Source organism: Bos taurus, chromosome 5, assembly GCF_002263795.3.
Source record: "Bos taurus isolate L1 Dominette 01449 registration number 42190680 breed Hereford chromosome 5, ARS-UCD2.0, whole genome shotgun sequence".
NCBI classification, from domain to species: Eukaryota; Metazoa; Chordata; class Mammalia; order Artiodactyla; family Bovidae; genus Bos; species Bos taurus.
In genome coordinates this window covers 104731262-104753111 of record NC_037332.1, presented here as the reverse complement: position 1 = coordinate 104753111, position 21850 = coordinate 104731262, and the positions used below count along the sequence as shown (strand labels likewise).

The window sequence follows — 21850 nt, the reverse complement described above, 5'->3', positions numbered from 1 at the left end:
GCCAACGCAGGGAACACGGGTTCGACCCCTCGTCCGGGAAGATCCCACAAGCTTTGTGGCAGCTAAGCCCATGTGCCACAACCACTGAGCCTGTGCTCCACACCAAGAGAAGGCACTGCAAGGAGAAGCCGGAGCATCTTAACAAAGAGTAGCCTCAGCTCACTTCAACTAGGGAAAGCCTGAGCAGCAATGAAGGCCCAGCGTAGCCAAAAATAAATTAATTAAATTAAATTTTCAAATAATTTTTTAAAAAAGAGCCAAATCTCCCCTGTCCATCTCTGCGTCATGTAGCTGTGTGACCCTTACGCAACTCACTTTACACCATACCCGGTCTCAGCATCCTTAATGGTAAACATGAGATGGTTATCTACAGCCCCTTCCGGCTTCAACATCTGTGTTAGGGCGCGTTTTATTAGCAACATTCTTGGGCTTGCTCTGTGCGAAAAAGCTGAAAGCAGATTATCCAAGTGAAGTCTGCAGAAAGCCTGCTGGGTTTTAATGCAGCCTTGCAAATAATCTAGAAACACTTACCAACCTGCAGCTGATTCCAAAGTATCATGACAAGGTTTTTGGACTTGATGGCAAGAGACAGTCTAGATCCAGAAACGAGTAGGACCTGTGCCTAGAGGCATTTGGGAGTTTTTATGTCATTCATTTTGTTCATCTGTCCATCCCCCTACCTTCACCAGTGCTGGCCAGATGTTTCTGCAGAATTTGTGTGCCTGGAACCCGAGAGGGTGGCAGGGTTTGCCCTGGGGCTCCCAGAGGTAGATGGGATGGTAGAAACATGCAGCCTCCATAAGTCTCTGTAGAAAATTGAAAAGCAATAAATCAGCTACAAGTCGGTCTGCTTTGTACGATCTGACCACGGGGTTGGGTGGTTGTTTGCAGTATTGGTGGTGAAATCGTCCTCCCTGATGACCCTGACCTCTCCCCCTGCCCCTGTTGCCAAGGAGAGCAAAGAAGATGGTCTCACAGGCCTTTCTCATGGTCCACAACCCCAGGCCCTCCCAGCCAGGTTGCACTAAAGTCGCGGCTCCTGTCCAGAGCCCTGCTCGTGTCACCCTGCCTCATGGTACCCTGTGGCCTTCGAGCGTCTCTCTTGACGAACACTGACTTTCCACTCCTTTGTTGTTGTTCAGTAGTTAAGTCGTGTCTGACTCTTTGTGACCCCATTGACTGCAGCACGCCAAGCTTCCCTGTCCTTCATTGTCTCCCAGAGTCTGCTCAAATTCATGTCCATCGAGTCGGTGATGCCATCCAGCCATCTCATCCTCTGTCGTCCCCTTCTCCTCCTGTCTTCAATCTTTCCCAGTGTCAGGGTCTTTTCCAATGAGTCAGCTCTTCACATCAGGTGGGCAAAGTATTGGAGCTTCAGCATCAGTCCTTCCAATGAATATTCAGGGTTGATTTCCCTTAGGATTGACTGGTTTGATCTCCTTGCAGTCCAAGGGACTCTCAAGAGTCTTCTCCAACCCCACTGTTCGAAAGCATCAGTTCTCTGGCACTCAGCATTCTTTATGATCCACCTCTCGCATCTGTACATGACTACTGGAAAAACCATAGCTTTGACTATATGGATCTTTGGCGGCAAAGTCTCTGCTTTTTAATACACTGTCTAGTTTTGCCCTAGTTTTTCTTCCAAGGAGCAAGCATCTTTTAATTCCATGGCTGCTGTCGCTGTCCACAGTGATTTTGGAGCCTAAGAAAATAAAGTCTGTCATTGTTTCCATTTTCCCACTATCTATTACCTTCATACAATTTCATGAAGACAAACCATCTTAGTTCCTACAGCCAGGGCATCGCACAGGGGCCCACACCCAGAAAGGGGACCTTGAACTCAAGTGTAACACTCTGTGGTTACCATCTTGAAATTCTGCAGAATTTTATCTTTGTGGGTTTTGTAAGTGAAGCCACATGGGACCATGGAACATGCGCCTGGGGGTTTGGAGCGTGGCTTCTAACATGGTCACACCTCCTGCCACCTCCCTGCCTCTGAGAAATGTTTGCTATTGGCCCTGCAGCCTCGGGAGCTGGTTCTGCCTTCAGCCACCCTCGGTCCATCTCTGACTCACTGCACCTACTTTGTATTCGCTGTGGTGTGGACTCAGGGGAGAGACAGACACAGACAAGAAGGAGGGGCCCCTGGCCTTGGAGGACAGTCTAGTGAGTAAACTGCATCGTGCCGAGAGGGCTGTGACACGTGCCACCACGACGTGGGCATGCAGAGGGGGTTGGGCTGCTGTTATCGGGGGAGCGTGATGGAAAATTAGCTTCTGAACTGGGTGCTGAAGAGTGAGCAACATTTCAGCAGAAGAAGAGGCGATGAGAATGTGCAAGGGGAAGGGTCACACGGGTCATAAAGCTTATTTAAGTGGCTGCTGAACAGTGAGCCGGGCTGCAGATGGGGCATGGGAGCCCAGTCATGATGTGATGAAAAGAAGCACTGGTCTTGAACTGCAGAGACCCCCCTTCTCTGCCTCCTGTGTCTCTCCTCTTCTTTAAACTGCAGTTTGAGGTTTCCTCATCTATAAAATGAAGTGAAAATGAAAGTGTTAGTCGCTCAGTCTTGTCTGACTCTTTGCAACCCCATGGACTGTAGCTGCCAGGCTCCTCTGTCCATGGGATTCTCCAGGCAGGAACGCTAGAATAGGTTGCCATGCCCTTCTCCAGGGGATCTTCCTGATCTGGGGATTGAACCCCAGTTTCATGCTTTACAGGTGGATTCTTTACCATCTGAGCCACCAGAGAAACCCATATAAAATAAAGGAGTTGGAGTAAATGCCTCTCTGCTTCTAACACCCTTTGGTTCCATACACAGACCACTCCCCATAAAGCAGCCCAATCCATCAAGGCTCTTCCTTCCCACTCACCCTTGCAGTGACCTTCCCAATCTAGACATGGACTCTTATTCCACCTGGGCCCTCCATCCACTCACCTCACTTGTTCAGTTTCCGTATGAGCAGGTAGCCTGCATATTCTTAGTTGATGGTGATGGGGCTTGGGCGGGATGGGTAGGGGCGGTTCATAAATTGTTTTTTGATAGCCTCTCAATCCCAAATTACTTCATGGCATCTGTCTTCTTTTTTGGAAGGGAGAAGGCGGTATAATTCTAGTTGCATGGACGCCATATTTTTGTATTGTTCAAGTTTCATTTTGTTGGGCCTGCAAGATTGAAGGGAAAAATCACTTTTATGTGGAGTTGGGGTGGGGAGATTAGTTATTCCATGGGAACCATTTTCCCAGGATCATGCCGTTCCTGGGGGGAGTGCATCTCTAGATGGGGGCAGCAAAGCTAGAATCCTTCGCTCAGCCTTGACCTTGAAAGAATCAGCTGTCCAGAGAGTGGTTCCCATGGAAGGAAGATGCTCCCCTTATCAGAGAAACAGGCCGGGAGCCAGGAGGAGGAAGCTGGAGGAAAGTGACAGCAATGTTGCTGGCCTTTGGGGACACCAGAGCAGCTCTTCAGGCAACATGTGGGAAGAGGCCACATCTGTGAGTCCTGGGAGCCAGTTAGCTTGGGCGGGCTCAGACACAGACAGGTTCTGAGCCATGGGTAAGCAGGACGGCTTTTCTCCTCTTTTTTTTAACCGCTATTTATTTTCATTTATTTATTTGGCTGGGCAGGGTTATAGCACACAGGGTCTTCTAGTTACGGCATGCAGAATCTTTAGTTGTGACATGTAAACTTTTAGTCGTGACGTGTGGGATCTAGTTCCCTGACCAGGGATCGAACCCGGGCCCCCTGCGTCAGGAGTGCAGAACCTTAGCCACTGGACCAGCAGGGAAGTCCCAGGACTGATTTTCTGTGTCTCGTGCCACCTTTGTTTATTTCCCTTCTCTTCTTCCCCTGGGTTTTGTAGTCTTTCTGGAAATATCCAAGGTGAGCCAAGGGAAGGATTTGATTTTCCACGCTTAGAGCTTTAGAGAGGAAACGACAGGGCCCCGGAGACGGTGAGGCAGCTGCAGTGGTGGTAACAGAATGAGCACCCGTGGCGGGTGGGGCGAAGTGCAGGGCACTGGGGAGGGTCTAACCAGTGGCCACCCCTCCCGCACCAGAACCCTCTCCTTCCAGGGCTGTGCTTCCAGGGCTGTGCTCTAGTGAGGGAGTGACCAGCATGAAGGTATGTGGAGATCAGCCCTCTAATTCCACATGGACTCGGCAGAAACCCCAAGTGGAGGCTCTACTATGGCAACAGAACGAAAGCGTTGATGGGTTAAGATGCCACTGAACCAAGGAGATGGCAGAGTTAGAAATAGAACCATTAAAAAAGGAGCGTTTCATAGTGGGAAACAAAACATCAGACAAGAGAAATCGACAGGGAATCTTGCGCTTCAGGGCAAGTGCAGCCCATTCATTTGAGCTGAGTCTCCACCTTCTGCAGGGAGTGCTTCGGGGGGTCTGCTGTCTTGGGAAGGGGGTGTCTGGGGATCAGGTGGGCACATTGGCAAGCATGTCCATCAGCGAGCTCGGCAGAGAACCCTGACACTCAGGCCGTCTCACAGAGTGGGTAGTTACAGGGGCAGGAGGACTGCTCTGCCAGGCTGGCCAGTGATGACCCCTCTCTGATGCTGCAGATTGAGGGGAAGCTGGCCCACCCCCCAGCCTCAGGGTATTCACTCCTTCCAGAGACCCCAGGGGCCGCAGCGAAGTGGGCAAGAGAACTCTGATTCTTGACACAATTGCAAGGCTGCCGCTGCTGCTATGTTTTAACTAGAAACGTAGTCTATGTACCTTTAGAATTTTCAGGTTCCGTTTCTTTGTAGTTTCATGAGGTGGTGCGAGAGGTGGTCTTTTCAGGCTCAAGAGACATTTAAAGAAACAGCAGGATGTCAGGCTCACCCAGCAGAAGGCTACAGACAGTGGACTCGGGTGCTCAGGTGACAGGTGCTGTCCATCCGAGAAAGATCCAGGCTGAATGCCCAGAGGTGACCTCCCCTGCCGCTTTAGGTCCTCGGGAGAGACCTGACTCTTCCAGGCTGTGGCCCTTCAGTGATATTCTTTGTCTTTGTGAGACAGATTATTTTGCCTTCTCTCTCTTACACACAACACACACACACACACACACACACACACATCTCTTTCCCTCTCACCCAGCCACACTGCTGGAAGAAGGATTGTTGGGGTGAAGGCACTTGGATGTCTAGGAGAGTAAGAGGGGAAGGCGAGAGGAATAGACAGCCTCTGTCTCTGGCCATCACAGGGGCGTTCTGATGTTCTCCTTGGATGGTGGTACTCAGCTCTCCATCCTGCCTCACAGGGATCCCCAGGCTCAGGTATCCAGTCCAGGAATGACACGGACGCAGCCGCCACCACCTGCTAGTAACACACGTGTTTCCTTTTCAGATCTTACAGGTGAACAAGGTGATGTCCATCTTGTTTTATGTGATGTTTCTCGCTTATCTCCGTGGCGTCCAAGGGAACAGCATGGATCAAAGGAGTCTGCCGGAAGACTCACTCAATTCCCTGATTATCAAGCTGATCCAGGCAGATATTTTAAAAAACAAGCTCTCCAAACAGATGGTGGACGTTAAGGAGAACTACCAGAGCACCCTGCCCAAAGCAGAGGCCCCGCCCCGAGAGCCGGCCAAGTCGGAATTCCAGCCGGTGACGGCCATGGGCCCCGAGCTGCTGCGGCAGCAGAGACGCTACAGCTCGCCGCGGGTCCTGCTGAGTGACAGCACCCCCCTGGAGCCCCCTCCCCTGTACCTCATGGAGGATTACGTGGGCAGCCCCGTGGCGGCCAACAGAACGTCGCGGAGGAAGAGGTACGCGGAGCACAAGAGCCACCGGGGCGAGTACTCCGTGTGCGACAGCGAGAGCCTGTGGGTGACCGACAAGTCGTCGGCCATTGACATCCGGGGACACCAGGTCACGGTGCTGGGGGAGATCAAGACCGGCAACTCCCCCGTCAAACAATATTTTTATGAGACGAGGTGTAAGGAGGCCAGGCCTGTCAAGAACGGTTGCAGAGGAATTGATGACAAACACTGGAACTCGCAGTGCAAAACCTCCCAAACCTACGTCCGCGCGCTGACGTCAGAAAACAACAAACTGGTCGGCTGGCGGTGGATCCGGATAGACACGTCTTGTGTGTGTGCCTTGTCCAGGAAGATCGGAAGAACATGACTTGGCGTCTCTCCCCATATATAAATTATTACTTTAAATTATATGATATGCATGTAGCATATAAATGTTTATATTGTTTTTATATATTATAAGTTGACCTTTATTTATTAAACTTCGGCAACCCTTACAGTATATAAGCTTTTTTCTCAATAAAATCCGTGTGCTTGGCTTCCCTCAGGCCTTCTCCCATCTGTTTAACCTGATTCTGTAACCCAGCTCCCTGGAGCTGCCCTGTAAAGTCTGTGTACACCACTATTTTACTTTCAGTATTGTCAAAGGCCGTGACTGTCGTTTTAGTAAACTTGTTGAAATCGGCTGATGTCAGAGTTGTGTGTAGACACAGTTCCATACCCCCTTTCAGGATGCATCATAATTGATTCATTAATCAAAAGAACTGGTACCACTTCCGCCGCAGGGATGCTCAGCAGCTCTTAAATCTGGCCGGCAAGCTCACTGTCCGAGAACCTCCTCACCTTCCTCTGCTGTCAGTTTTTGCCAATTGAATTATGATCTACTCCGATGTTATAGTCCCAGAACAATAACAATGAATCTGGCAGTTTTCATTTTGGAAGTTTCTTTTCAGCTCGTTTGTTGTTTGGGGGTTTGAGATGGTTAAGGGTTGAATTTCTTTTTTTTCTTTTCTTGGCTTCGGTTTTTGTTTTGCTCTGTGTAAAAGTGGTTTTCATCTTCCGAGGCACATAGGAAAATGTTTTTTTAACTATCTGCAACAGAAATAATTGTAGAGTTACCCAGGAGCAGAAGTGGATGGTGAGTCATCTGTGCACAGAAGAGAAATGTGGTCCTGATAGATTCTCCAGGAGTTTCTTCTGCCTCCCCATCCTCTGCTGACTCTTCCTGCAGCCCCAGGGGGAACTGATGATAAAGGCTTGTGCCGCAGGAGGGAGTCAGACCTTGGTGCAAATTCCAGCCCCTCCCCGTGACTGTGGGCAGGGCTTTGAAGGCACCCTGAGCCCAGATTGCCTGGAGTCAGAGAGTCAGATATGGGGCTTGCCTACCCCACAGGCTGCCATGGTTAGGCCCCATAATCATGGTAGGCATCTCAGAGTCCCAGCATGGTGTAGATATTCAAGAACAAAAGTTCCTTACCCCTCCCTCCTCTCCTTCTCCTTGCTTAGGTATTGTGCTCCTCTCTATGGTTTTTGTTTTAGGGTTTCATTTTGTTCTCCCCACACCTAGCTCGATTGAGATGTAATTGACATGTAACGCTATGTAAGTTCAAAGTGTGCAATGTGATGATTTGACACCTGTACATATTGTGAAATGTTTACCACCGTAAGGTTACTTAGCACATCCTTCACCTCATGTAATTGCCATTGTTGTTACTGTGAAAACATTTTAAATCTACTCATTGCTACTTTCAAGTATACAGTACAGTATTGTCATCATGGTCACCAGGCCGTGCAGGGTCCATTCAACCCCCCAAAACGTCTTCCTCTTAAAATTTGAAATTTCTGCTCTCCTCTTCTTCCCCATCCCCAAACCCTGGCAACCGAAATTCTGCTCTGTTGCTTCTATGAGTTCAACTTTATTGTTGTTTAGTTCAGTTGTGTCTAACTCATTTTCGACCCCGTGGATTGTAGCCCACCAGGCTCCTCTGCTCGTGGGACTCCCCAGGCCACAGTACCAGAATGGGTTGCCTTTCCCTTCTCCAGGGGATCTTCCCAACCTAGGGATGGAACCCAGGTCCTCTGCCTTGCTGGTGGATTCTTTACCACTAAGCCACCCACTCTTTTAGTCTACTGTACTTGAGCTCTGTATCATTTTTGGTTGACTTGTCACTTTGGATGTGAAAACCCCAACTGGAGGGAATCTTCCAGGTGCCTGTTAATCCCAGGAGTGTCCACAATAGCCCAAGGGGTCATTTGGTGGTGGTCACACCTGTCCTGCCAAGGCAGACACTAGTGATGCCCTTCAGGCACTTTTCCCCTGGGAAAACTGGGACACCCACCTACCCACCCCTCCCACTGCAGAGGATGAACTGGGCAGCAGTTTGTCCCCTGGGGTCTGGAGCCTAAGGACTCCAGTCTCCAATCTGGGCAGAGGCGTAGGGTACCCACTAACCCACTATGGACCCTGCATTCCTGTCCTGAAACCCTGTCTGGTCACTTCCCTGGTTTGGCCTGCCTTCCACTAAGGCCTGTGTGTACCCTCTACCTGAAGCAGCCTGCACACATACCAAACAGAGTCTGTGTCCTTTATGGAACATGAACCTCTTGCAACAGGCTCAGCAAACATCAGTGGCTTTGATGAACAGCATAGTTCATCACACACTCAATTCTGGATGCTCAAAACTTGAGGGCAGGAAGTGAAGAACTGACTACGTGCCCGCCACAGACTGACACTCTCAGACTCTGCCACCCCCGTGAATTGTCACAAATGTGTGGAGGTGGCGATTGTCATCTTGTGTTTACAGGTGATGAAACCGAGGCCTGAGGATTTAACCTGCCCGATGATTTAATTTAACCTGAGCAGGTAAGTGGCAGAGGGAAGACGAAGTCCCTGTTTGAGAAATGACAGGACTGTTTCCTCATCACTGGTCCCCCCACCCAACGCAGCCTTGCATCTTGGAATGAACAGCACAGTCCTAGGGAACTGGAAAGCTTGTTCTCTGCATGGAAACCTGTGGAAGCTCTTGCTTCAGGAGCCTATATCAAGAACACAGTATGCTTGCCCATAGGATTATTATTATTGCTATTTAGAGGCTGTCGTGTCCAACTCTTTGCGACCCCATGGACTGCAGCCCACCAGGCTCCTTTGTCCACGAGATTTCCCATGCAAGAACACTGAAGTGGGTTGCCATTTCCTTCTCTAGGAGATCTTCCTGACCCAGGGATCGATCCTGTATCTCTTGCATTTCCTGCATTGGCAGTTGGAGTCTTTACCACTGGGCCACCAGGGAAGCTCACCAATAGGATCCTGCAAGACTTGTAATTGGCCCATCTTGATTCTCAGGTTGGAGTTAAGGAGCCCTTAGGTTCCTGTTCTGTAATGTCTACTGCACATTGGTTTAGGGCCTGTCTGACTGCCTGGGAAGACAGGCTTGGGTGACAGAGCCCCGGAGTCCAGCCTGGGAAGGCACAGTCCCTAAATAACAGGACTGAGTTCCCCTGGCCCTGCCTTGAAGGGAAGGAGTTTGCCTCAATGTCAAGAGCGTGTCTGGAGCAGCCTGCTTCCAGATTGAGTGTACTTATGGGCGAGAGTGAAGCTGGGGCTGACGAAAGCCAGCCTCGGAGAAATTCCAGCTTCAGGCCATGCCAAGCTCTGCCCTCCTCATGCTGGAGGGCACAGTTCCCTCTCAGCAACTTTCCTGGCATCAGAGGACATCCAAGTCAGCCAAGGCCAATATGTTAGGTTCACGGGCCTGGGCAGATTCCTCCAAAAGGTCTGCAGCAGACCTTGTGCGTCTGGCGCACACCTCTGCCATTGTGAAGGCTGATGGCTGAACTCGTCTCTGAGACAGGAGGGCCATGGAGGGCAGGGGTCTGGCTCCTGGAGATGCCCTTGGTGTCCGTCATCCTCCCCGGCACCTGATTTCTGGCTGGAACTTTGTTAAGCAGAGAGGTGTGTTGCAGGGTGAGGAGCCTGGCTGGATGACAGGCAGGTTCTAGCCTGGCTTTGTTGTCAGTGGCTGGCTGCATGACCTTGGCTAACTCACCCATCCCAAGGGGATTTCAGCATCTTGAGCTCTTACTGCAGAGAGGGCCAGTGTCCAAGCTGTCAGTCTTCTTTTCCTTGATGGATGCTCAAAACCTCTGTTGGCCACTGGTGGAGGCTTCTTTGTATACTTGAATAAGGTGCCTCCCCCCATGCTGTGTGAACTTGACCAAGTTACTTAACCTCTCTGAGCCTTTGTTCCCTTGTCTTAAAAACGAGGGGAGTGCCCAAATCATTAGATCATTTTGCAACGTCATGAAAACAGCCCGTTCCTGGCCTGTCAGAAGCCCCCTAAGAGTGACCCCCTGGTGAGGCTTGGGGAGACTTTTAGGAGCCCTCACTCTGGAAGTCTAGGAGGAATTGCCCGACTTCACAGTGGACGATTTGTCTTAATTAAGAGTCTAAATCACCCACCCCCTTGGAGGCACTCCCCGGGTTCGTGTTCACCCACTTCTCTTCCACGGGTCCCTTGAACTCTTTTCAGCAGAAATACAATCAGCGCAAGTGATTTTCTGAAGAGTCAGGGAGGTCGGGGCTTGGAGGGGGGGTGTTCCTTCTTGAAAATTTATGGGACAGCTTTGTTTTCGTCTTGTGTGTCTGTCTGTCTGTCTCACGTCCAGCAATGTTTTCTCCACGTTGGTGATCAGGGTCTGGCGTTTTTTAAGAACTTGGTTGGTTTTCTCTCCCCCATCCATGAGTGAATGAGCCTGTATGTCCGTTTACATCTGCTTTTTAGTTCACTGAGTCTGTGTGGAAACCTTCCACTGAGGCTCAGAAAAATCATCTGCGTGGTATGTTTATCACCTCCGAACACGTGAGTCCGTGTCCTCAGTTCCCGGCTACCTGGAGATTTGTCTGACTTCACCAGGAAGACGGCTCCCTGGGCTTCCAGCTCGGATGGCCCCGGCCATGCAGAGCCTCCCGGGTTGCCCTACCAACAGCCTCAGCAGGCATCTTTGGAGGCCTGATGGGCAGCCGATTATCTGGAGCCCCCTGCCCACCCCCACGACACGGCTTGAGGGTCCTAAAAGTGCTCTTTGCACAAAACCCAGATGGAACCACAACCCTGAAGACTGGTTCTCTGCCCTAGAACCTTCATCAGCCTAACCCCTGCCTCCAAGTTCCCACCCCCAGATCTAAGGAGACCCAGACCCTTTATACACATCTTCTCAAGTTACTCCTCCACAGGCTGCTCATGAGGCACCCGTGTTTTCATGACAGGCTGAAAGGCAAGTGCCTCTGGGTTGACCAGAAACCCCGGGCTTTTGTCTAGTTCCAGATGAAGGATGGCCTGGCTTGGACAAGCCAGGGAGGTCACAGGCACTCTCAAGGGCCGTGGGTTTGTTTCCTTCCACCCTTGGCCTTGTATATATGGTACAAAAGGCCAATAGACCAAGCACAGATGGTCTGAGCTGGGGGCCAGGGGAAGGGAGGGCCCAGGAGATGGAGAGGCAAAGACACACACATATCAAGAGAATTTTCTAGAAGCTGGCTACTGCTGAGGCGTCTGGCTGAGTTGAATTAATGCAGGGCTCAGTAATGACATTGCGTGTACAGTTACAGAAACCTCAGTGGCAAGAAAACATAAAAGTTTATTAGGAAATGGTGAAACACAGTTTACTGGGTTAGATGGCTTTTCACATGGAGATACAGGGAGGTGGGTTGACGTGCATGCGTGTGTTTGCATGTATCCATGTTTATGTGTGTGTGTGTAGCTGCTTTGATTTCTCAACCATTGATGTACTGCATTTTTTTAAGGAAAGGTAATGCTTGAAAAGAATGTTCCGGAACATGAGTCTAACCTTTAGGAGACTGAGCTGGTAGCCAGCTGGGGAGCATATGGAACAAACATTCTTGGGACTAGAAAACAGGCGGGTTGGGATTGAGGATTTACAGGCAGAAAAGGCATCAGGCAGTTTCCAGCAGCCTAAACAGAAGGGGCTGAAGCTGTGTGCTTTCTGATTGGGCAGGGAAGTGCTGGAGACTGGTGCTGGGGTGAAGGGCTGAAAGGGAAGGTCAGCCTGAAGAATAAGTAATCACAGTAGTGGTTATCACGTACTGGCTGCTTCTTCCCTGTAAGGCTCTGTGTGTACACTCCAGGAGTTTTAACTCTTTTGTGCCATTGAGGACACAGGTTAAGGAAATTTAGGTAACTTAACCAGAGATGGTACGGCTGGTAAGGGGACATGCCCAGAGGGGAGCCTGAGAGGTCTGGAAGCAGTTGCTCTGAAGACCACGATGGGGAGGATGCTGAGTGCCTTAGGAGACCTTGACCTGAATTTCGATGAGAGTGAGATGAGTGGCAGGCATGTGGCACAAGGAAAAATTAACAGATCAACACGACAGGGATTTCCAGCAATTGTTCTACCCAAGGGAGATGCCAGACTCACCAGCACTGTGGCTCACAGCAGAGGGGACTTGAACTGGATCTAGAATCTTCATGCCCAACCCCCACAAACCCCACCTGGTAACTAATCAATCACCATACTAGCTGGAAAGTGATTGTACCTTTTCCCTGAAGGGTAAAAAGCAGCATGGCTGAAATATTTGGATCTTTTGCAAAAGAATAAAAGACAGGAATTTCAAATTGGGACAGAATTTTTTATCCTCCCTTACAACAAAGGTTCGTCTAGTCAAGGCTATGATTTTTCCTGTGGTCATGTATGGATGTGAGAGTTGGACTGTGAAGGAGGCTGAGTGCCAAAGAATTGATGCTTTTGAACTGTGGTGTTGGAGAAGACTCTTGAGAGTCCCTTGGACTGCAAGGAGATCCAACCAGTCGATTCTGAAGGAGATCAGCCCTGGGATTTCCTTGGAAAGAATGATGCTAAAGCTGAAACTCCAGTACTTTGGCCACCTCATGCGAAGAGTTGACTCATTGGAAAAGACTCTGATGCTGGGAGGGATTGGGGGCAGGAGGAGAAGGGGATGACAGAGGATGAGATGGCTGGATGGCATCACTGACTCAATGGACGTGAGTCTGGGTGAACTCTGGGAGTTGGTGATGGACAGGGAGGCCTGGCGTGCTGCGATTCATGGGGTCGCAAAGAGTCGGACACAACTGAGCAACTGAACTGAACTGAACTGACAATCTTTTATCCATTCAATGCATTTCTAAAATCCTTTTGAACACATATTAGGCAGCAGGAAGCTTCCCTGATAGCTCAGTTGGTAAAGAATCCATCTGCAATGCAGGAGACCCCGGTTCAGTTCCTGGGTCAGGAAAGATCCATTGGAGAAGTGATAGGCTACCCACTCCAGTATTCTTGGGCTTCCCTGAAGGCTCAGCTGGTAAAGAATCAGCCTGCAATTCAGGAGACCTGGGTTCGATCCCTGGGTTGGGAAGATCCCCTGGAGAAGGGAAAGGCTACCCACCCCAGTATTCTGGCCTGGAGAAAAGAGTCGGACACAGCTGAGTGACTTTCACTTCACTCACTAGGCGGCAGGCACCCTGTTCAACTGTATGGATTCGGCAAAAGAGATGTCATCTTTCCTGAAAGAACAGTGAATAAAAAGGATGGGACCTTCAAGTATAACCACTGCAAGTATCCTTGATAACACTCACATCTTCTCCATGAGCACCTGCCCACAAAGAGTTGGTGCTATTTGGGGGGCTTCCCTGGTGGCTCAGATGGTAAAGACTCTGCCTGCAGTGCAGAGACCCAGGGCCAATCCCTGGATCTCTGGAGATCCCCAAGATCCCCTGGAGGAGGGAATGGCAACCCACTCCAGTATTCTTGCCTGGAGATGGACAGAGGAGCCATTCATGTCCTTTCCATGAGCACCTGCTCACAAGGAGTTAGTACTGTTTTAAAAAAACTAATTATCTGATAGAAATCCACTCCCTACATTGAAGTCAAATCTACGATAAAACAACTGTAACAAGATTGTCGACAAAAGGGTCTCCAGGAACCCAGAAAATGAGCAACTAAATGCTGCTGGGAACAGTGAGGGAAGGCTTCCCTGAGGAGGCAACTCTGAGCTGTCTCTTAGGGATGAGTAAGAGTTTGACAAAGAAGAATGTTTGTCACCTGAAGGGCCCGTCACCTGAGTCTCTGACTGATTAGGTCTGAGTGGGACCTGGGAACCTGCATTTCTAACAAGTTCCCAGAAGATGCTGCTGCACACTTTGAGAATCACTGGTTTATTACACAATAAGGAATCAACAAGGGTGTTTTTTTCCTCTAATTTTTAAGGATATGATTTTGGTGGTAGGATAACTGATGGGTGGACCTGAGGCAAATTGAGGGAGAGCTGGAAAATCAGCAATAAATTGCACACAGGAGAACCCAGACTAGGATGAGGCAGAGGGAGCAAGCAGGAACTTGGGATGGGAGGAGCATTTTCAGGTGGCATTGATTGGATTTGGTACCCAGTTGGATGTGGAAGATGAGAGAGGAAGGCATACAGAAATGACCACTACATTCTGGAGGCACAATGATTCTAGATCCAATTCGAAGACTGCAAGATGTGTGGGTTTGAAGACAGGGATGATTGATAAGGAGTTTGAGGTTGAGATAGCCAATAAACAACTCATTGTCAAGACAGAAGCACGCTTGAAAAGATCAAAGCACAGCTGTTATTCATCTAGAAATAATCCAGCACAGGTAAGCCTCTCAGTTTACAAGCGGGTCTAGCCAAAGCCCCATAGAAGCAAATTAGGGTGTGGAATTTGTACCCCTGTAGGGATCTGTGGTCAGACCTCCACTTCAGATGACCCAAAGTATGGTAACAGTATGCTGAGGTCCAGGGCATCTGTGTCTTCACACCAGCACGACTTCGCAGGAGTGTGGTTTAGCTGTAAGCTTGCAGTGCACCTGTATATATGTTAGGTTACATTTAAAGGACAAATCAGATATTAGGAAGCCAAGCTCTAAAGATTCTGTTACAAAAAGACATAGTGTGGTTCTGTTTTCCGGGCTAGAACCTTTCCTTGTTGTTGCCTCGGCTCCTTGAAACTTTGTCAATCAGGAAAATAAAAGATCGTTCTCTCTCAGGAAAATCCTGGAAGGAGCCAATCTATATTCTGCTCCTGGGCTTCCATGGGTGTCATTCCCTCTGCCTGGGAGCTGGTGTTCTGTCCCCTGCTCCCTTCATCTGATTGTCTCCTCCTTGGTTTACAAATTCCTCTGTTTATAAATCCATACCCCAGGTCATCCATCTTTCCTTGGGGGGACCTTTCCTGACACCTCCTCCTGAGTTCATTAGAGTCTAGCCTTCCCCATCTTTTCATGTGGTCCTGCCACCCGGCATTTATACCACATGACACAGCTGAAGTGGCAGCTGTCTGGGTGTTGGTGTGAGTCTTTGTTTGGTACATCGCCCCATTTGACTTTGATCTCCCTAGGGAGCAATCATGCTGATTTTGTCAGAATCATATCCCTAATGCTGGGCACTGAGCTCACAGTAGGCAGTCAAAGAATATTTTTACACAAATGGATAATGAATCACCGTAATAAACTGGGACTGCAACAGGAAGGATTTGGGTCAAACCTAAGGGAGAAGGATGCTTTTGAACTGTGGTGTTGGAGAAGATTCTTGAGAACCCCTTGGACTACAAGGAGATCAAGCCAGTCAATCCTAAAGGAAATCAGTCCCGAACATTCATTGAAAGGACTGATGCTGAAGCTGAAGCTCCAATATTTTGGCCACCTGATGCGAAGGATTGACTCATTGGAAAAGACCCTGATGCTGGGAAAGATTGAAGGCGGAAGGAGAAGGGGACGACAGAAGTTGAGATGGTTGGATGGCATCACCGACTTGGACGTGAGTTTGAGCAAGCTCCAACAGTTGGTGATGGACAGGGAAGCCTGGTGTGCTGCAGTCCTTGGGGTTGCAAAGAGCCGGACACAACTGAGTGACTGAACTGAACTGAAGAGAGAATGGATCAGGATGGAAGGCTCTGTTGCTGTTTAGTTATATAGATGGCTATGATGAGGTGGCGAATATTTCTGGGAGACGAGAAACTGAACAGTATAGAATCATAATGTCCTTTTCAGTGAAAGTTTCAGAGGCTCAGACAGTAAAAAAAATTGCTTGCAATGCAGGAAACCTGGGTTGGATTCCTGGGTCAGGAAGATCCCCTGGAAAAGGGAATGGCAACCCACTCCAGTATTCTTGCCTGGAGAATTCATCAACTCAATGGACAAGAGTTTGAGCAAATTCCAGGAGGTAGTGAAGGACAGGGAAGCCTGACCTGCTGCAGTCCACGGGGTCGCAAAGAGTTGGACACGACTGAGTGACTGAACAACAACATTGTTCTTTTCGGTGCAAAGCTTTGCAATGCCATTATTGCATTGATAAAATGTCGGTGGGAGGACTTGAGTTGGAAGAAAACAGTATTTACATATAAATAAAGAGAAAACACAAGGCCAGGAGCCAGGCTGTGTTTACACTTCTTAGGGAAAGAACACCTTGTACTGTAGCGCATCTATCCATCCATTCAAGTTCATGTTCATTCAACCAATGTTGATAGAGACCTACGATGTGCCCACTCTCCTCCTAGACATGGACCAGTGTAGTGATAAAGGGAAAGGGGAGGTTCACACCTTAATGGAGCTTCTTGTCTAGAGGATGTAACAGAAAAAACTAAAAAAGAAATAAGCAAATCTGCATGTATAATAATTTCAGGGAGCATTAACCACTCAGAAGAAATCCATAGAAGACAGTGAAAGTATAGAGAAGGAATACATAGGGTAAACAGGAGGTTGAGAGCCGGGTGGTGGGGGATGAGATACTATATATTTTCATGATTAAAATGCTTGCTGCTTATGAAATTCAAGACGTGAAATGTCAGCATTCCTAAGGAAAGTAAGACACATGTCCGTATACCCTGAGAGATGAATGGCCTAATTACCGCAGAGGATCTTAAAGCAACAATCTGATGTCAAGCTTTGGCAATAGAAGCACAAACACGGCCCAGTCCGTGCACCGTCCCTGCGCTTTGCGAAGCTTTCTCTCAGGACCTCAGGCCCCCTGCTCCCCTAAGAGGCCAGCATTTTGCAGTGTTGCTTCAGCAGCCTCCCCTCTCTCAGAGGGACCTTTCTCCTTGTCAGACCTGTTACATTCCTGAGAAACCAGACTCCTCCCTCCTTCTGCCCCAGTCCCCCTCCAGGTGCTAGAAGGCCTTGAGGGGGCAGCAGTGGGCAGGGCCACTGCCCAGAATTCCTGGCTGGGACTTCAACTTTCAATTCAGGGGGTGTGAGTTCAATCCCTGGTTGCGGAACTAAGATCCCACATGCCTCGCGGCCCCAAATACCCCAAAACATAAAAGAGGCAATATTGTAATAAATTCAAAAAAGACTTTTAAAATGGTAGATGTAAAAAAAAAATCTTAAAAAATTCCCTATACCTAGGAGCAGACCCAGCCTATCTTACAGATATGACAGAGGGTTCAGCCTTGAGATAGTATGGAAGGAGAGGCAAGCAGGGTGGTCTCTGAGAAGCTCCAGGAGGCTATTAGAACTGCTTCCCACTCTGATGTACTAAAGTCAGCTAAACTCAGAGAGGTTAGGCAAACTAGCCAACATCACACAGCTAACATGTAGGACAGAATGGGAGTGAGGACCAGATCTTCTCTCATCCAGTCCAGAGCATCTTCCCTGACTCCACACCACCTTCATAATCTCGTGACCTGGCATCACGTGGGCAAGTTCCCTAATTTCATTCGGTCCTGAGTTTCCTAAGAGCTTCCCTGGTGACTCAGACAGTAAAGAATCTATCTAAACTGCTGGAGACCTGGGTTCAGTCTCTGGATCAGGATGATTCCCCTGAAGAAGGGGATGGCAACCCACTCCATTACTTTTGCCTGGAGAATTCCATGGACAGAGGAGATTGGCGGGTTACTGTCCATGGAGTCAAAGAGACAGACATGACTGAGCGACTAACACACACTTAAGTTTCCTATAAAATGAAGCTGGTATTAGGACCTACCTCTTGGGGTGATAGTGAAAATGTGTGTAGCTGAAACAGGGAGCATGGACCAGGGGAGAGTGGTCGGCTGACACAGGGTTATGGGGGGCTCCTCTGAGCCTTAAGAGTCTGAGCATACAGACTCCTGTGGACCCCCCAGAAAAGGGGATGGCAGTGGGACATTGCTCCGGGGCTTCGGACCACCGCAGTCATTAGTAACTGGCACAGCCATCGCCTGATATTTTAGCAAGAGTTCCGAGCCTGCCACCTGATCTGCCCAACTCACTGGGTGTTGTCAGGATGGAAGGCTGTCGTGAAAGGTCCCAGGCAGTGCAGCTGACATCCCAAAAGCAGTCCTAAAACTGGCTCGTCTCCCCTGGGGCCCAGTGATCTGGCCCCACCACACAGACGCACACGCCTGGCTGTTCATCTTGACCCTCATTCAAGGAAAGAGTCTCTTTTTCTTGCCCAAATCCCTCATGCTGCAGCCCAAGTCAGTCTCCTAGCGCTTTTGATTTTTAAGTACAGACCAAATCTGGAAGCTTTCTAAAAATCCTAGGCTCCAAAAGCACAGTCCAGTGGAATGGGAAAGGAGGTCATGAAGTGGAGGAGTCCTGAGGCATTGCCCTTCCTCAGTAGATGCTCCAATAGACAGCGCCTCCGCTAGGCTCACTCCTGCCCCAGCTGCTGGTGAGCCACCGCCCATCATGATCCTTTCACTTTAGTAAAAGGCGAGAGAGATGGAGAGCAGAGAAGCAGAACCCAGGTGCCTGCCAGGACCTGCAGTAGGAACCCCGGAATCCTGGTCCCCACTGTGCAGCTCAGAAGGGCCATGTCCACTTCCCTCCTATCCTTTGCACCAGCTCCACATTAGACCCCCGCCTGCAGATACAGACTCAGCACAGTGTCCTGGAGAGATGAACCCAGACAGCTATGATGCATGTAACCAGGGTTCAAGCAGCTTCCGTGGCAGCTTATCATAGAACACAGATAGAGGGCTCTTTGGGCTTCCCCAGTAGGTCAGCCGGTAAAGAATCTGCCTGCAAAGCAAGACTCTGATTTGATTTCTGGGTCTGGAGGTTCCCCTGGAGAAGGGATAGGTTACCCACTCCAGTATTTTTGGGCTTCTCTGGTAGCTCAGACAGTAAAGAATCTGTATGCAATTCATAAGACCTGGGTTCTATCCCTGGGTTGGGAAGATCCCCTGGAGGAGGGCATAGCAACCCACTCCAGTATTCTTGACTGGAGAATCCCCATGGACAGAGGAGCCTGGCAGACTCTAGTCCATGTGGTCTCAGAGTTGGACACAACTGAGTGACTAAGCACAGCACAGCACAGGGGGCTCTTTGCCTCAGGCCAACTAATAGGTTTGTGCTGTTGGGATATAAAGATTGAGGACAGCAAGGGCAAATCATGGCAGCTCACCCCAGCATACTCAGGAGCTTGACTTAGCCTTACAGAAGAGGGGAGCCTGTGTCCTGCGGGAGTTAGTCAGGAGAATGACCTCCACACTTGGGTTACCATGGGCCCCAATGCTTCATCTGTCAAGAAGGACTCTGAGCATTGCCTCTGTCCATCCACCCTCTGGTGCCCTGCTCCCCTGGACCACTTGCACTAGCTGCCCACTGCATCTGGGCAGACCCAGGTCTGCCTGAAGTGGGAGGAATGATGTGGCCATCCCTTCTGTGGCCTCAGTGTAGACCCCAGGATGCTCTGTTACATCCTCTCTGGAGGATGGATTTAACTGTGAGTCAGGCTGACAGGAAGACCTGAGGTTCAGGACATCCAGGCAGGTTGGGAGAAAGCAGATTTGAGACTCAGAACTCGGTGGGGCCACTTAATCACTCATCTGGGCTTGACCCGTCCTTTGGCAGCACCCTGCCCACTCCCTGGTCCCTTTGGCCTGGTGAGAGGGAGGACCAACTCTGGTCACTGCCCCTCTGGTTTCCTGCAGTTTGGAAGTCCAGATGCCGGGTCTCGGGCCGGATCATAATGCTGTCTGCGTGGCTTCCTCTCCTCTTCATCCTGTCATCCTTCTTCCTGAACTTTTGACGCAACCCTGCTTCATGTCAGTGTGATTGTCAGCCCGGAGGTGTCAGCCTGCTTGGGGTGGGCTCTGCAACCTTGTTCCTTCTCTGGAACCTGCATACAGGCCCTGTTGCAGGCTGGAGACCCCAGCTTCCCTTCTTACCCCAGGGTAGTTAGGCTGCAGAGCAGGGGGAGGAAGAAAGAGCACAGCTCTGGTGGCCTTGGGAGCATGAGGCTCCTGGCGGCCCCGTGGTGTGCCCTATGCTGCGGGACAGACAAGGCAGGGTCTCACCCCAGCCTGAGGAGAGAACTGACTCTCCTCTGGGATCCAGCCTTGAAAGGAGCTGCCTGGGAGTATTCCCAGACAGGAATTGTCATCAAATGCCACTTTCCTCTGATCCCACCCAGATGATTCCAGGATTCCCCATCATCCAGAGTCCAAGCCCTTCTGTGTTTGGAAATAGGATCTTTAATCCAATCTGACCAGTATCCTTAAAAGAAGAGGAGGTTAGGAGAAAGGGGTGGGGGAGAGAAAGAGAGAGAATGGACCACATGAAGACACAGGAGAAGACAGCCATCTACAAGCCAAGGAGAAAGGCCTGCAACAGATCATTCCCTCATGGCCCTTAGAAGAAATTAACCCAGCCAAGACCTTGATCTTGGCCATCTAGACTTCAGGATTGTAAAACAATATATAAATTTACAATATACAATAATAAAACAATATTCCTTAAGTTAAATCCTCTAGTCTAGCCCTTCCTTATGGCAGCTCTAGCAAATGAACACAGATACTTTAAAAAGGAAAATGTGTGCTGCGTGCTAAGTCACTAAGTCGTGTCTGACTCTTTGTGACCTCATGAACTGCAGCCCGCCAGGCTCCTCTGTCCATGGGATTCTCCAGGCAAGAATACTGGAGTGGGTTGCCATGCCCTTCTCCAGGGGATCTTTCCAACCCAGGGATTGAACCCATGTCTCTTATGGGTTCTTATGTCTGCATTGGCAAATGGGTTCTTTACCACTGGTGCCACCTGGAAATCACAGCAAATTATAAATGTTAAAAGCTTACAGTTACCGTTTAAAAAAATCAGAAAATACAGAACACCGAATACCAAGTTTCATGAACTGCCTGGCATGCCTTTATAATACTTTCCCATAATTTTTGTCTACATATTCTTCATATCGAACAATGGTTTTATCAAATCATCTTCTATAGAGAGAATAGCAATAGAATTCAGTTTCTCCTGAAACATGACTGATCACATTTTGTTTTTTAATATTAATATTTCAGAAAAGTTCTTTGCAGGTTGTATCCTTGGTAATGACATGTACACTGTCAGAACTGTTGCCAAATTTAGGAAAACCTCTAGTAGTTTCTTTTATGAATCAGCTGAAAAATATCAGAATGTATCCATTTTTTATAATGTAATGATTCATCTTATGCTTCGTTAACCAGCCTGCCATCATTGTTCTCACCGTAAGATTACGTTATCTTTATCAATGATAGCAGTTTCTGTTGATTCAGCAAAAGAAGGAAAATCCTTTTTCCAATATGAACCTGTAATTAATCTCTTTCCTTTAATTGGATTATATAACAATCTAAGAGCCTACACATCACTTCTATTGGAAATGTATAATTTCTATTGGAAATTTCTCTCTTCCTCTTAACAAATTAACACTTTACTGTGATCTGAAAATTTTTCTTACAATTTGTTTCTAAAGATCAGAATAATTTTAATCTTACTTTTACAAGATTTTTGAAACCATGTAACACAGGAATATGTTGCTAAGTCTCCTCCCAGCCTTTGGAAGGGGCTGGAACAAACCAGAGAATTTGAAGCTTTTTAGCTTCCTGGTGGCTCAGAGTTAAAAAAAAAGTCTGCCTGCCAATTCAGGAGACACAGGAGTCACAGGTTTGATCCCTGGGTCAGGAAGATCCCCTGCAGAAGGAAATGGCAACCACTCCAGTATTCTTGCCTGGGAAATCCCATTGTCAGAGGAGCCTGGCAGGCTACGGTCCATGAGGTCACAAAGAGTCGGACACGACTTAGTGACAACAGCAGCTTCCCGGTGAGTCAGCCCTGACCAAGGCTGAAGATGCGTCTCAGG

At 49.0% G+C, this 21850-nt stretch overlaps 1 protein-coding gene across 7 annotated transcripts in view; it reads left to right on the top strand.

Moving 5' to 3' along the window:
- NTF3 (neurotrophin 3) overlaps positions 1–7512 on the top strand; it is a 77631-nt gene extending 70119 nt beyond the window's left edge. For 6 of the 7 annotated variants that reach the window (NM_001077988.3, XM_059886509.1, XM_059886510.1 and 3 more), the window contains one exon: positions 5348–7512. In NM_001077988.3, the coding sequence (NP_001071456.2) occupies positions 5348–6130 (783 nt within the window). In that variant the 3' untranslated portion in view covers positions 6131–7512. Of the gene's footprint in view, positions 1–2024; positions 2167–5347 lie in introns of all 7 variants that reach the window. The other variant, XM_059886511.1, reaches the window with a different exon arrangement.
- Positions 7513–21850: the final 14338 nt, after the last annotated feature.